The sequence below is a fragment of the Oxyura jamaicensis genome, chromosome 18 (genome assembly GCF_011077185.1).
Source record: "Oxyura jamaicensis isolate SHBP4307 breed ruddy duck chromosome 18, BPBGC_Ojam_1.0, whole genome shotgun sequence".
In the NCBI taxonomy this organism is placed as follows: domain Eukaryota; kingdom Metazoa; phylum Chordata; class Aves; order Anseriformes; family Anatidae; genus Oxyura; species Oxyura jamaicensis.
Window position 1 is genome coordinate 6,605,741 of NC_048910.1, and position 11,251 is coordinate 6,616,991.

General features: G+C 48.7%; 1 protein-coding gene across 1 annotated transcript in view; it reads right to left on the reverse strand.

Annotated features, from left to right (window-relative positions):
* Window positions 1-2,297, reverse strand: part of LOC118176013 (ankyrin repeat domain-containing protein 40-like) — a 9,169-nt gene extending 6,872 nt beyond the window's left edge. The window contains exon 1 of the mRNA XM_035342723.1: window positions 2,118-2,297. Coding sequence (XP_035198614.1) covers window positions 2,118-2,297 — 180 coding nt within the window. The remainder of the gene's footprint in view (window positions 1-2,117) is intronic.
* Window positions 2,298-11,251: the final 8,954 nt, after the last annotated feature.

The following is an 11,251-nucleotide window of genomic DNA, read 5'->3' on the forward strand; positions in this document are numbered from 1 at the left end:
CCTCACGGCCGCCGCCATCTTGTGCCCAGGGGCAGCGGGCGGCGGCGGCGGCGGCGGCCCGGGGCCGGGCTCCCCTTGCCTTCCTCCCGGTTCTCGCCCCGCTTGTTCGCCTCGGAAGGGAACGGAGGAACGCGGCGGCCCCGGTGGGGTGGAAACACCAAGCTGGCTCCGCTGGTTCTCCAGCCTCGCGCCTGCCCTCCAGCCATGGGGCTGGGGCTTGGGCTCAGAAGCCCCAGGTGGCGAGCACAGCCCAGCAGTTCCTGTGGGCACCCCCGATAATTCCCAGCCCGTGTGCCTCTGGGTGCAATTAAATCACTAATTAAATCACTGCAGTGTGGGCTGGGGCATTCGTCAATTCCAGGGTTTCTATTTTGGCATCAGTGCCTGCCACCAATGAGAAATTTACACTAAGGTGTTTTTTATTATTATTATTTTCCATTGCCTCTCTTTTTCAGCACTTATCAGTCACATTATTTTTAACCCACCGCTTAATTTAGGACTTGCGTTGCAGACACGTTGGACAGCTGAGTTCCTGCTGTGATTGTTGCAATAACACAGAGAGCGTGCCTGCAGCATTTACCACCAAACTGCTCCCAAGCCATTACCACCATAAACGAAGTTTCAAAACGCAGAAGCAGAGGGGCAATCTTCTTCACTTTAATCAGTCGGGAGAGGCCGAGGCCTTCTGAGTGAAGACCTTTCTACTTCTCTACGTGAACACCATTTTGGTGTCCCTCATCAGCCAAGGCTGTGGGGTACGCAGGTGCTCGGCATCCCTGCAAACAGCCCCCATGAACAGAGCCAGAGTGTGCAGCAGCAAAAGCGACGTTTTTAAATAGCATGACAAAGGTCGCACCGTGACTCAGGGGCATTTGTTTTAAACCAGATCACATGCCTTTGATCTCATGCAACAGACTGCAACAGGCTTAGCAAAAATTTTGCTCAGCTTGTACAGAAAGACACAACCGACTATGAACAACAGCTTGGCTTAGAGAATGGTTTGCAAACAAAACTTATCCTCTTCTGTTAATGTTTAGTGACAACTGCAAATATGGACCTCAGGGACCTGGAGTCCAGCCTTCACCTGGACACTCTTGTCACCTAGATCTTTTTTTTTTTTTTCTTTTTCTTCTTCTTCTTCTTTTTCTTTTTCTTTTTCTTCTTTTTTGTTAAGCTCACTTCCTTTTTCCATAAAAGCTGTCTTAAATGATCCCACTTCTCAACCCAGGTCAGCACCCATGACCATGTTTGCCTGTGTTTAGCACCCATGGCATGCAGCTGTAAAACAAGAACACAGCAGACACAAATGTGAAGAAGTGGCCATACCTTATAGGAAGCAAGAATACCCTCTAGCACAGCACAACAGCTTTAAGCAATCCCAACTTATTAAACCTGGAAAAAAAAATCCAATAGGATAAAGGAGCAAAATAACTTGTAGGCCTCTTCCAAAGGGGTACATGACCTCCCTCAGACCAATGGGGAAAATCTATTCAAGCAAAGAGAGCAAGATGAGGCCTAGAAAAATTAACACATACCCTAGGCCACGGGTAAAACTGCTCTGTGCCACTAGGTGTCACAGCGGAACAGCAAGAAGGGCCCGAAGTGTAGATGTGCACTTCTTGCTGTAGTTGTACAACGGCTTTAAATTTTCCCCAGCACATCCATAGTGTCTCCATACAGCTTTGATCCTGCGGATTTCAAAACTCTGCACAGTGCAAAGGGGCGTTATGCAATGTTGTAACAAGGGAAGGGAAGCCCTGCTCAATGAGCGGATTTGTTTGGGGTTGTGGGGCTTTTCTTTTTGCTTGAGCTCCTCTCCCAAGGCCACCACCAGGGCTTTTAAGGACTCGAAGGCGATGCATGGGGACAGGCTCTCTCACGCTCTCCGGGGATGAGTAGCCTACTCTCTAGTGTTTGTGCCAAGCCCTGTTAAATGCAGCTCGGGTTCACCACTACTTAGTTACACAATGTACTTCTCCCTGGAGTCATAAGATTTCCTCTCGCAAGAACGACTGTGCGGAGAGGATTAGCAGCAAGTGTGTTTGACTCCAGCTGCCATTGCCCGTCCTACCTCTGCCTTGCGCCCTGGAGCCTCAGCCCAACCTTGCATGCATTACCCCATTTATTGGCACTAGCATGCACACACCAGAAACAAGAAAAGCCAAGCGCATGCTCTTTCCTTGTTCCTCCCCTCCCCATATGGCAGCCGTTTTTGTGCCCATGCCCCATTCACACCTGTACATGTATTTCCGTACTGTGGGCAGCAGGGTCTGTGCGGGCTGCAGGGTGCTGGCCATCTCCTTTGGATGCTGCTGGGATCTGCACCCTGTGCAGTGCTGCCAGGCCAAAAGCTAGCAGCCAGCGTGCCTCCTAAATGTGCCTCCTAAGGGCCTTGGCCTTCAGCAGAAACGCTGAGCTGCTGCTCTGAGCCACAGCAAGAGTGTGGGGGGGGAGCCCAAACAAGTGATTTATTTATTTTTTAATTGTGTGTGTGATTTACAGGTGTTCAGCACGCCCTGTGCATTCACCACCCGAGGGACATCCATATCCACCAGCCGCGGGTGAAGTCCAGGCAGACTCTGGGTGACAATGGGAACACTGGAACTTGTAAGGCAGTGCCGAGCAGTGCTCCATGCCCCGTGCTTTGACATCCTGCTGCTGCTTGGAGTAACCACAAGGGACGTGTCTGTGTAGAGTCGGGCCATTCTTTGTCCTTGGAACAAGCTTTCCAGATTCTATTGGCGTAGTTTAATATCTGCCTTTTTGCAGGCTTCTGGGACCGAATTTCTGTATTGGCTCTTTTCTCCTTTTTTGGAGAAACCACAGTCTGTCCGTTAGGCCTGTGCCCCTCTTTTTTTTTAAGAATTGAAAAGTTTTTCACTCCCTTTGCATTGCAGGTTTAATTCTCCATCTCCTTTAGCCGACTTGTCAGTCGTTTAAGGTTATTATTAAACATCTTTTTAAAGGTTTAATTCCCAGTTACTCAGTGAACACAGTGAATACAGCTGCACAGTCGCATTTGAAGCACTCAGTCCCCACCCAACCCACCAGAAAAATGTTTCTGACTATTTTGAACAATCTGTGCTCACATAAGGGCACTAGAAAGAAGATTAGGGGTAGCCAGAAAACTTGAACATTGTACTTCAAGCACAAGCATAAACACACAAGAGAACTTGGTTAAGTTCAAATCCCCATGTTGTCAGGTCTGAGTCTGCCTCATCCAGTGCTCCCCGTGTGCCAGAGGGAAGACACACGCACCCCAGAGACTGCCTCATCTCATCCTTGGGTAGGCATCTTAGAATAGCACACACAAAGCAGCCTCTGGAGAGGCTTGTTGTGTTCCACCCACTGTCAAAGCAGTGAAAGGTAAAGAGCCTGGAACCCAATAATTTCCAGCTGCCTCATGTCAGAGCACCTGAGGCAGGGTGGCTGAGGCCGTCCCCTAAGCCCCTCTGATCTTGCTGAGATAAATAAAAACTTTCAGCACGCTGTTGAATTGTGAAGTTGTAGGGAACTCAACGATCACCTTTCTTTTGATTTAAAATCAAGTTTGACCTAGTTGCCAGGCAGGAATTGCTACTGTGACAGTGGTACTAGGGGCTGGGATTTAGGGCAGGCCTCATGTTTTCTAGTGTTGTACTCTTCCCTTCGTTTTTGCTGATGTTGCACCACATCTCATCCATCCTCCGTGAGTGCCAGGCAGGTGCTAGACCTTAGATGTTCCCTCTAGGTTCCCCTGTGCTTCAGTATCCCACTGTCCAGTTACATCAACATCCCACCAAAAGGCCTCTGGAGAATGGACGTGACATTAACTCACTAACTGCGGGGTGGCAGGAGGTGTGAGTGCTCACACGAGCACACAGATGCACACACCTGCAGCACGGGGTGAAATCTGATGGAGGGCTGGAAAATGTCCTTGATTTTTGGGAATTGTGACCTGCAGGAGAAGGATCTGCTCAGACAGTTAAATCCCTTTAGAAATCAGGCATGGTGTGTGGCTGTTTTTCTTTGCTAATTTAACATTGTCCCTGTTTGTAGGACAAATAAATCATTTCTGAACAAACAAGTCAGAGAACTGGAACCTGAGGGGGGTGGTACATCAGCTCAGGGACTCGTGGTTAAGAAGTCCAGTAGATTTTGATAACAACTGGAAATTGTTCAGTGGATTAGTGTCTAAAGCCATTTTGGCTTCAAGTAATGGCAAGCCTGAGCTGCAGTGCGTGGATCCAGACTTCTCCCCTTGAGGGCTGCTGTTGTTTGCAGCCTGGTCCCTTCTGAGCTGAGGGGTGTCCGAACCCAGAAAGCTGAGCCAACAAGGTGCCTGCCTAGTCTTTCTCCATGCGTCTGGCTGCATTCCTCTCTGTCCATGTCTGTAGTCCCTCGTCTTGCTCTCCCAAGCCATGAAATTGGCTTTTTTTTTGGGAGACACGGGCTACAGGTATGCCTGGCTCCTGCTTAGGGCCATGTCCTGGAGCGTTTGGAGCCCCAGAGCTTCTGTGAATCTGGTCCCAGTTCATCTCCTGCAGGAGATGACTTGTGTAGCAAGTCCACGTCCTGTTAACAAGACAATGGGGGTAGTTCACCTGCATTTGTAAGCAAAACATTCAGTGTTTTGCTAAGCCAAGGTCTAAACTTGTTTCTGAAGGGCTGTGTATTTCTTTAGCAAAAACTGTCCCCATGCAGAAGACCACATCAAGGTCTGAATTCTCCTTCAGTTGCATTTCGGCCATCAAGGAGAAAACCACGAATACAAATCATAACCAGACACACTTAGGAGCTATGCCCTGTGCACTCCTCATGGTCCTGAGACACCACCAGCTGAAGCTACGAGTCAATTAGGAACTCTCCATTGACTTGGATGGGCTTTCAACCAGACGCTATACAATTCAACAGAGTAATTAGCAAAGCTGTAACTAAAGAGGTCTCCATGGAGATTGACAGCATCACCTCCCAGCTGGTACATTCTCTGCCTCCTATTCTAAATTTGTTCTCACTGTCTCCCTGGCTCCAATCCATAAGGTTAGTTAAATCTTTCAACATTTGTGATACATCAAAGCAGCGGAGAGAAGGACAAAGGCCGTTGGAAGGGGGCCGAGAAAGAAATAACCCAGTGCTTTAAGGAAAGCAACAGAAACTGTTCAGACATATATAGTCAGAGTTTTGAGAATGGGATTAGGCAGAACAGCACCTCTGCCTGCCTGTCACTTGCAAATTCTTGCTAATACTTTAGGAGCTTATTGGAGGTCAGCACCAAACACCCAAACAGACTAATCTGTATTATAGACACATAATCAAAGTCACAAGGTTTTACATAATATATATTGGTGACACAAGAAGTGTTTGTTCGAATAATTTTGTCATCAAGATTAGTGGCCATGAAAGCCCCTACTGTGCGCTAACCTGGTTTTCTATGGCTACCCCATTGGTACGCCAGAGATTCCTCAAAGAAATTGGGAAGGAGCTGAAAGAGTGCAAACCAAGTATACGTTCTGAAACAGCGACATGATTAGATTTTTAGCCATGGCAAAGTTAAAAAAAAAAAAGACAGAGAGAGAGTGCTGTTCTCTCACAGCAAGGCTGTAGCTCCAGACATACAAACAAATGACTGCAGATACAGTTTTTGCATACTTCATTTTTTAGGCAGTTTTGGGGTTGCAGCAAGTCACACATCACAACCAGAAGTTGCTTCTGAGGTGATGGCAAGCAGAGTGATGGGATTCACAAGACAAAGTTGCAAACCATGTGTGAGTTTTATGTCCCCTTTGAGAGAGGTGGAAGCTGTGGCACAGAAGGAGTCTCAGCTCACAGAACGAGTCAGTGTCAGAAGTGGGAATGGGTCCTGTGTAGACAATAATTCCATATTGATTGACAAACCTGACTGATTTTAGAAATAAGTTAGTTAAGTATATGGAAATAAGTGTATGGAAAATTTAGATTTTTCCACACCAAACAGAGATCTTTAACCACAGTGTCATAGAAACACAAAAGAAAAAAGCATAACATTGAATTTAAGACCATTTCCTCTGGGATGGGAAGACACAGTCACAGCTCAAGCCATGGATTGCAGAGATGATGATGATTTTGCAGGCACGGAGGCCAACTTGTTGTCATGCCTGAGGCATACAAAGCCGAAGGTCCTGTGAGGGCATCCCACATCCTCTCACCCCACTACAGACAGTCTGGCCCAAGTTCACCCCACTGGCCTGAAGTACCTAATTAGGAATCCTGTTGCCCTAAATAGCAACAGAGAGAGCAAAAGTGATGCCATCCATACAGCTGTAGAAGAGAAACCAACATTGGGAGAACTCGGTCGTCCTCTGGCTTTGCAGCAGTGGCTGCAATCACTCTTGAAAGCTCCTCGATAGAAGCAGAGCTGACTGAGCTGGCCTTCAGGTCAAGGAAAATCAAGCGCTGGGTGGGATTTCCAGGAGGCTTTGGCTGCAACCTCACCCCACTCCTCTCTGAAGTCAGGAGAATATTTACCATCACCTTCAATCGGGGAAAAATCAGGCCATTAGAGAGCACGTTTGAAACGCTTGCCTCTAATGATGCTACAATTCCTTTGTACCTCACTATGCAGAGAAGGCCTGCTGCGGCTGTCATTAAAACACAATCCCAGCAATTGGTTAGGTAACACAATGAGCCCAACACACAGGCCTTAGGAAGGAAAATTTCCTTAGACAGGAAAATTACAGCGATTAAACCACATGAATCTCTTAACCATTACCTACAATCGCTCTGCCAGCCACCATCACATCAGGAAATCAAGGGCTGGTTATCTTCAACGCTGCTATCGAAAAGCAAAATGCTGCAGCTCCCTGAACCCCGCTGCGTGCAGGCTGCAGGTGGACATGTCATGCTGCAAACAAGAAAAGATTAAAATAAAAATGTACATTGAGTTAGCTGAAACGAGAAAGAGCAACAATGGAAAAAAGCCATTCAGTGCGGACAAACAGCCCATTCCCAGGGCAGGCAGGAGTCTCTCATACTAGGAAGATGAAAGGAAGCAGAGTATCGCCGCTTTGCAGAGCTTGTGAAATCTCTAGCCTGCATTAGGATCTGCTGCCAGCTGAGTGGCAGGAGATGTGCACCCTGCTTCTACCAGGGCTGCATTTAGTCACCTTTGGGCATTTCTAGTAGTGGTGTCAGCAGCCCAGCGGAGATTTATGAGCTGCTCCTGATGGCCTTCATCTGGATTTGGGCTCTGCTGAGCACACACAACGTCTTAAGAGCTGGCGGTGAAGCAGGGCGCTGCAGGCTGAAGCAGAGCACTTCACCTTTCAGTAGGGCTGCCAAAATGCCCAGCTTCCCACGTATGGGGCCTCTCCTGGCCGAGCTACCAGCAGAGCTTGGTGTGTACTGTGCCACAGGACCGCAGACAACCAGCAAAGCCAAATGAAGGCAGTAAGTCCTCAGTTAAAAAGATTTTTGTCCTAATTTAGATTTAAATTCCACAAAGATGGAATTGACGCTAAAAGGCTTTCATGATCTTTGCAGAAATAGAAATAGTTCCATTTTGTGAGAATTAATTGTTGTTTATAGCTAAGTTTTGGATACCAAACCCTCGGAGGAGCTCTGGGACTTCCAGGTTGTCCGGCGAAGCCAACGGCCGCTGCCTGATGGCAAGCCCAGTCGCTGGGAGCTGCATTGCATCTCCTGGAGGGGCTCCCAGCCACAGCGAGGGCTTCCAAACTGCTGCACATTCAGTGGTTTGGTGAAGTCTTTGCTCGGCTGGAGCTGACTTTGCAGCACAAAACCAAGCAAATTTGCAGCAGTTGTCTTTCACCTTAGAAACGCTCAGCTCGGTTTGCTGAAAGGTTCATAAACTTTGTAAAAGGAGCAGCTCAGAGTGACGGTGAGCTGGTGCCTTCCCCCTGTGGGAATTAACGCTTGTGGTACACACCAGGAGAAACTCTGGGTTTTCAAGGAGGAAACATGAGAGCTGGGGGAGTTAAATTAAAGTATAACAGCATTTGCACAGCGGGTTAAAACCTTACTGTTTGCATAAGTTGATTCGCATCACAAACAAAAGCAACATGACATTTCTATATTGAATTAGCCTTTTGAAAAGCAAATGGTGCCCGTGGGGCTAGAAGCAGGGTCTCGGACTGCGGCCTTTCATGGCTGCTGCTGTGTGATTCTCAGCAAGTGACTTCCTCCTGGCTTTAAATTCCTTAAAATAAATAAGGGCAGCTGAATTAGGGTCATTTGCAGACTGAAGTGAATCTGTGCAATGGGTTTAATAGTATTCATTAGCCTCCTACAGCCATACACGTGGCACTAAATTAACTCACGTTCCTGAAGGAACATCACGTGCTTTGGTGAAAGATGTGCTGAGCACCCAGCCTAAGGCCCGTGCCGGCACTTTTATTCTGACTTTTCATTCAAACAGAACTGGAACCAAGAAAAACTGAAGATCAGCAGGAACCACAAATATACTGGTTCTCCACCGAGGACAGCACACCATGGCTTATGCAGGAACAGCGGTGCTGCAAGATGTGGGAACATCTCCACCCATTTGCACACCATGGATTTGGTGCTGGTGTTTCCTAATATGCTGTTATTCAAGCTAACCTTCCTGATGGACAGCAGGATGAATTCATTCCCAGTATTTGACATTTGCAGTCTTCACAACCCGAAGACACCAATTCCATAGCCTCCCTGAACTGCCTACAGGATACCTAAGGCATTGCTTCTGATAGAGCAAGGGAGACGGGCCAGCACAAGGCAGGCTCCTGCACCCAGCCTCTCCGCATATCTCACTGATAACCAGTTGATTATCTTCATTTGTACCCTCTTTGCCTCTCGCTGTGCTGTTTCAGACGGAATAAACCTAGCAATAATGAACCATCATCAAACTGGCAATTGCTTCCTGCCCAGCTTACGTTAGCAGAGAAAGAGAAAGCAAATGAAGATTAGTCGTATGTCTGCACTCAAAGATAAAACCCCCAAGCAGAAGCCATCTGCTGAGGCATAAAATAATAATTCTGGCACTAGCCTCGCCTGAGTGCAATGCCATCAGCTCGCACCGAAACACAGCCTAATGCAGGCCTAATGTTGAGTTCTAGCAGGTGGCCCATAACCCTGTAATAAACTCCCTAACATTATTGATTTTTCCCCCCAAACTAAGCCCTTTTGTCTAACTACATTAACTTCTGCTTACTGAGCATCTGTGCACGAGGCGGGATGCACAGATACAGTGGCTCTTTTCGGTGAGCGATCGCTGCTCTAAATATGCCCTGGTTCCCCAAGCCTGTCTTTACATGTTGTTAGCTGCTCAGATAGGTTATTTCAGGAGTCAGAACAGCTCTCGTTAGCTATGGGCGCTTACAGGGAGCGCTGACAAAAATCTTAACTAGGGGGAATCTGAAATATGCTTCCACAACTAATTACACATACAAATAGCTCTGAAAATAGGACCCAGGCACACCATTGCTTCCCCTCAGCCCAAATCTGCCCCTGCTCATGTGCATGTGCTTCCAGAGCTCTCTGTGTAACCCAGCCTCTGAACATCAAAGCCTTTGCTTTGATGTTCAGAGGTGCATCACGTGGGGCCGAAAATCCTGCTCACTCGGCCAGGGCGAGCACAAGACACGCTCTTCTAAGGCAGGCGAAAAGCTGCTCTGGGGGAGAAGGAGGCAGCACAGAGGGCTGTCACTGTGGGGTGGTGGCTGCTCATTGTCCCCTTTCACAAAAAAGTGCACCTCAAGCATGCAGGGCACGTGGAGGAGTTGTGAAGCCTCAAGCCCTGAAGCATCTGCATGCGGCAGGCAGCCAGGCTGGGCTTCCTGGGCGACCCCAATAGCTCAGGCTCTGAGCAGGTCCCGGTGGGGCTAAGGGAGTGCTGTGGCACTCAAGAGAGGAGATTTGGCCCTTTGTAGCCCAAAGAGAGCTAAAGGCGAGGTCCCAGAGTCATCCTCCAGATTTCGATGTGGGTTTGGAAGCAGCTGCTTGAGGCAAAAGGTTGGCCGCTGTGCTCCAAGAGGGATCTGGCGAGTTCCCTCTAAAATGTCAGGCTATCTGCCTTAAACACACGAAGCTTTATATACAGAATGGAACATCACTACTCTCTAAATGAGACAGCTTTTTAAAAAGAACTTTTCCTCTCCATTACATTCGCATCTGTGTGGTGACAAAGGCCACCTGATGCCTGGTGATGGTGGGGCTGCAGAAGAGCCTGCCCCGGGGCTCTCTGAGTGCTCAGGGTCCCTGCAGGCAGGGCAGGTGTTAGTCCTCTGTCTGAGGAAGGGCAGGGACTTGGTATTGGCCCTGCTGTGCCCAGATACCCTGTGTAGGACTGGTGGCCCAGGCTTTGCTTGAAATAGGTCTCGCAAGCGGAGGCCTGCTGCTCCAGCCCAGCCAGTTCCCTCCTTCAGGGCAGGGACAGGAGCCAGCCCAGCACCCTGATGCCCTCTGAGGCTGCACCCACAAAAAGCGGAGGGCTCAATTCCTATGGACCGTGCTCCTGAGGCAGCCAAACCCTCCCGTTGGGGCTCTAAATGGAGCAGTCGTGGCGAGCAAGCTACCAGGCAGCAGCACTGGATCGTGGCCGTGCCTGGAGAGGGGGCGGTTTGTGTTTGTGTTGGCAGAGCTGGCGCCAAGTGGCGGCCGGCCCAGACAGCACGAGAGGCCGAATTTGCAAGGGCCCCTTCACCGAGGCAGAGATCAATGGGAGATGGGAGGTCGAACATTGCAGGGTGGCAGCTCCTGCCAAGAGCCCTTCCACAATAAAACCAGCAAATCTATCCACCATCCGCTTAGTAACTCCAGATGAGGATTGTTCAGTTTGCCTAATAAATATCAACAGTTTACTGTTCCTTTAGCAGTGGTTTAACATAAAAAAGCAGCAACACCACAATTATACTTGTTTGTGCAACCAAGAATCCCATTTCCCTCCTCGGTTGGAAGGGGCCATGCCAAATGTTGGGACAGCCTTCGACACAGTGGAGAGGGGCAGGGACGTCCCATCAGACTTTATAAATTGTAAGAAAATGGACAAAGAAAATATCATTAATGAAAATAGTCACAGTTAAGGCAAGCCTAGATCAACAGCCTTAACCAGGAGGCTGGGTGTCCTGGGAGGGACTTCAGGGCTGTGGTGTAGGGTCAGATGGGCACTGCGTGTCCCCACCACTGGGAACAGAGCAGGGCCAAGGCTTTGTGGCACCAGATCTCAGGGTTGTCCATGGGAGAGGCAAAGGAAACTCTTCCCAGGTGCTCATCCAACGACCTCAGATCAACACCTTGATCA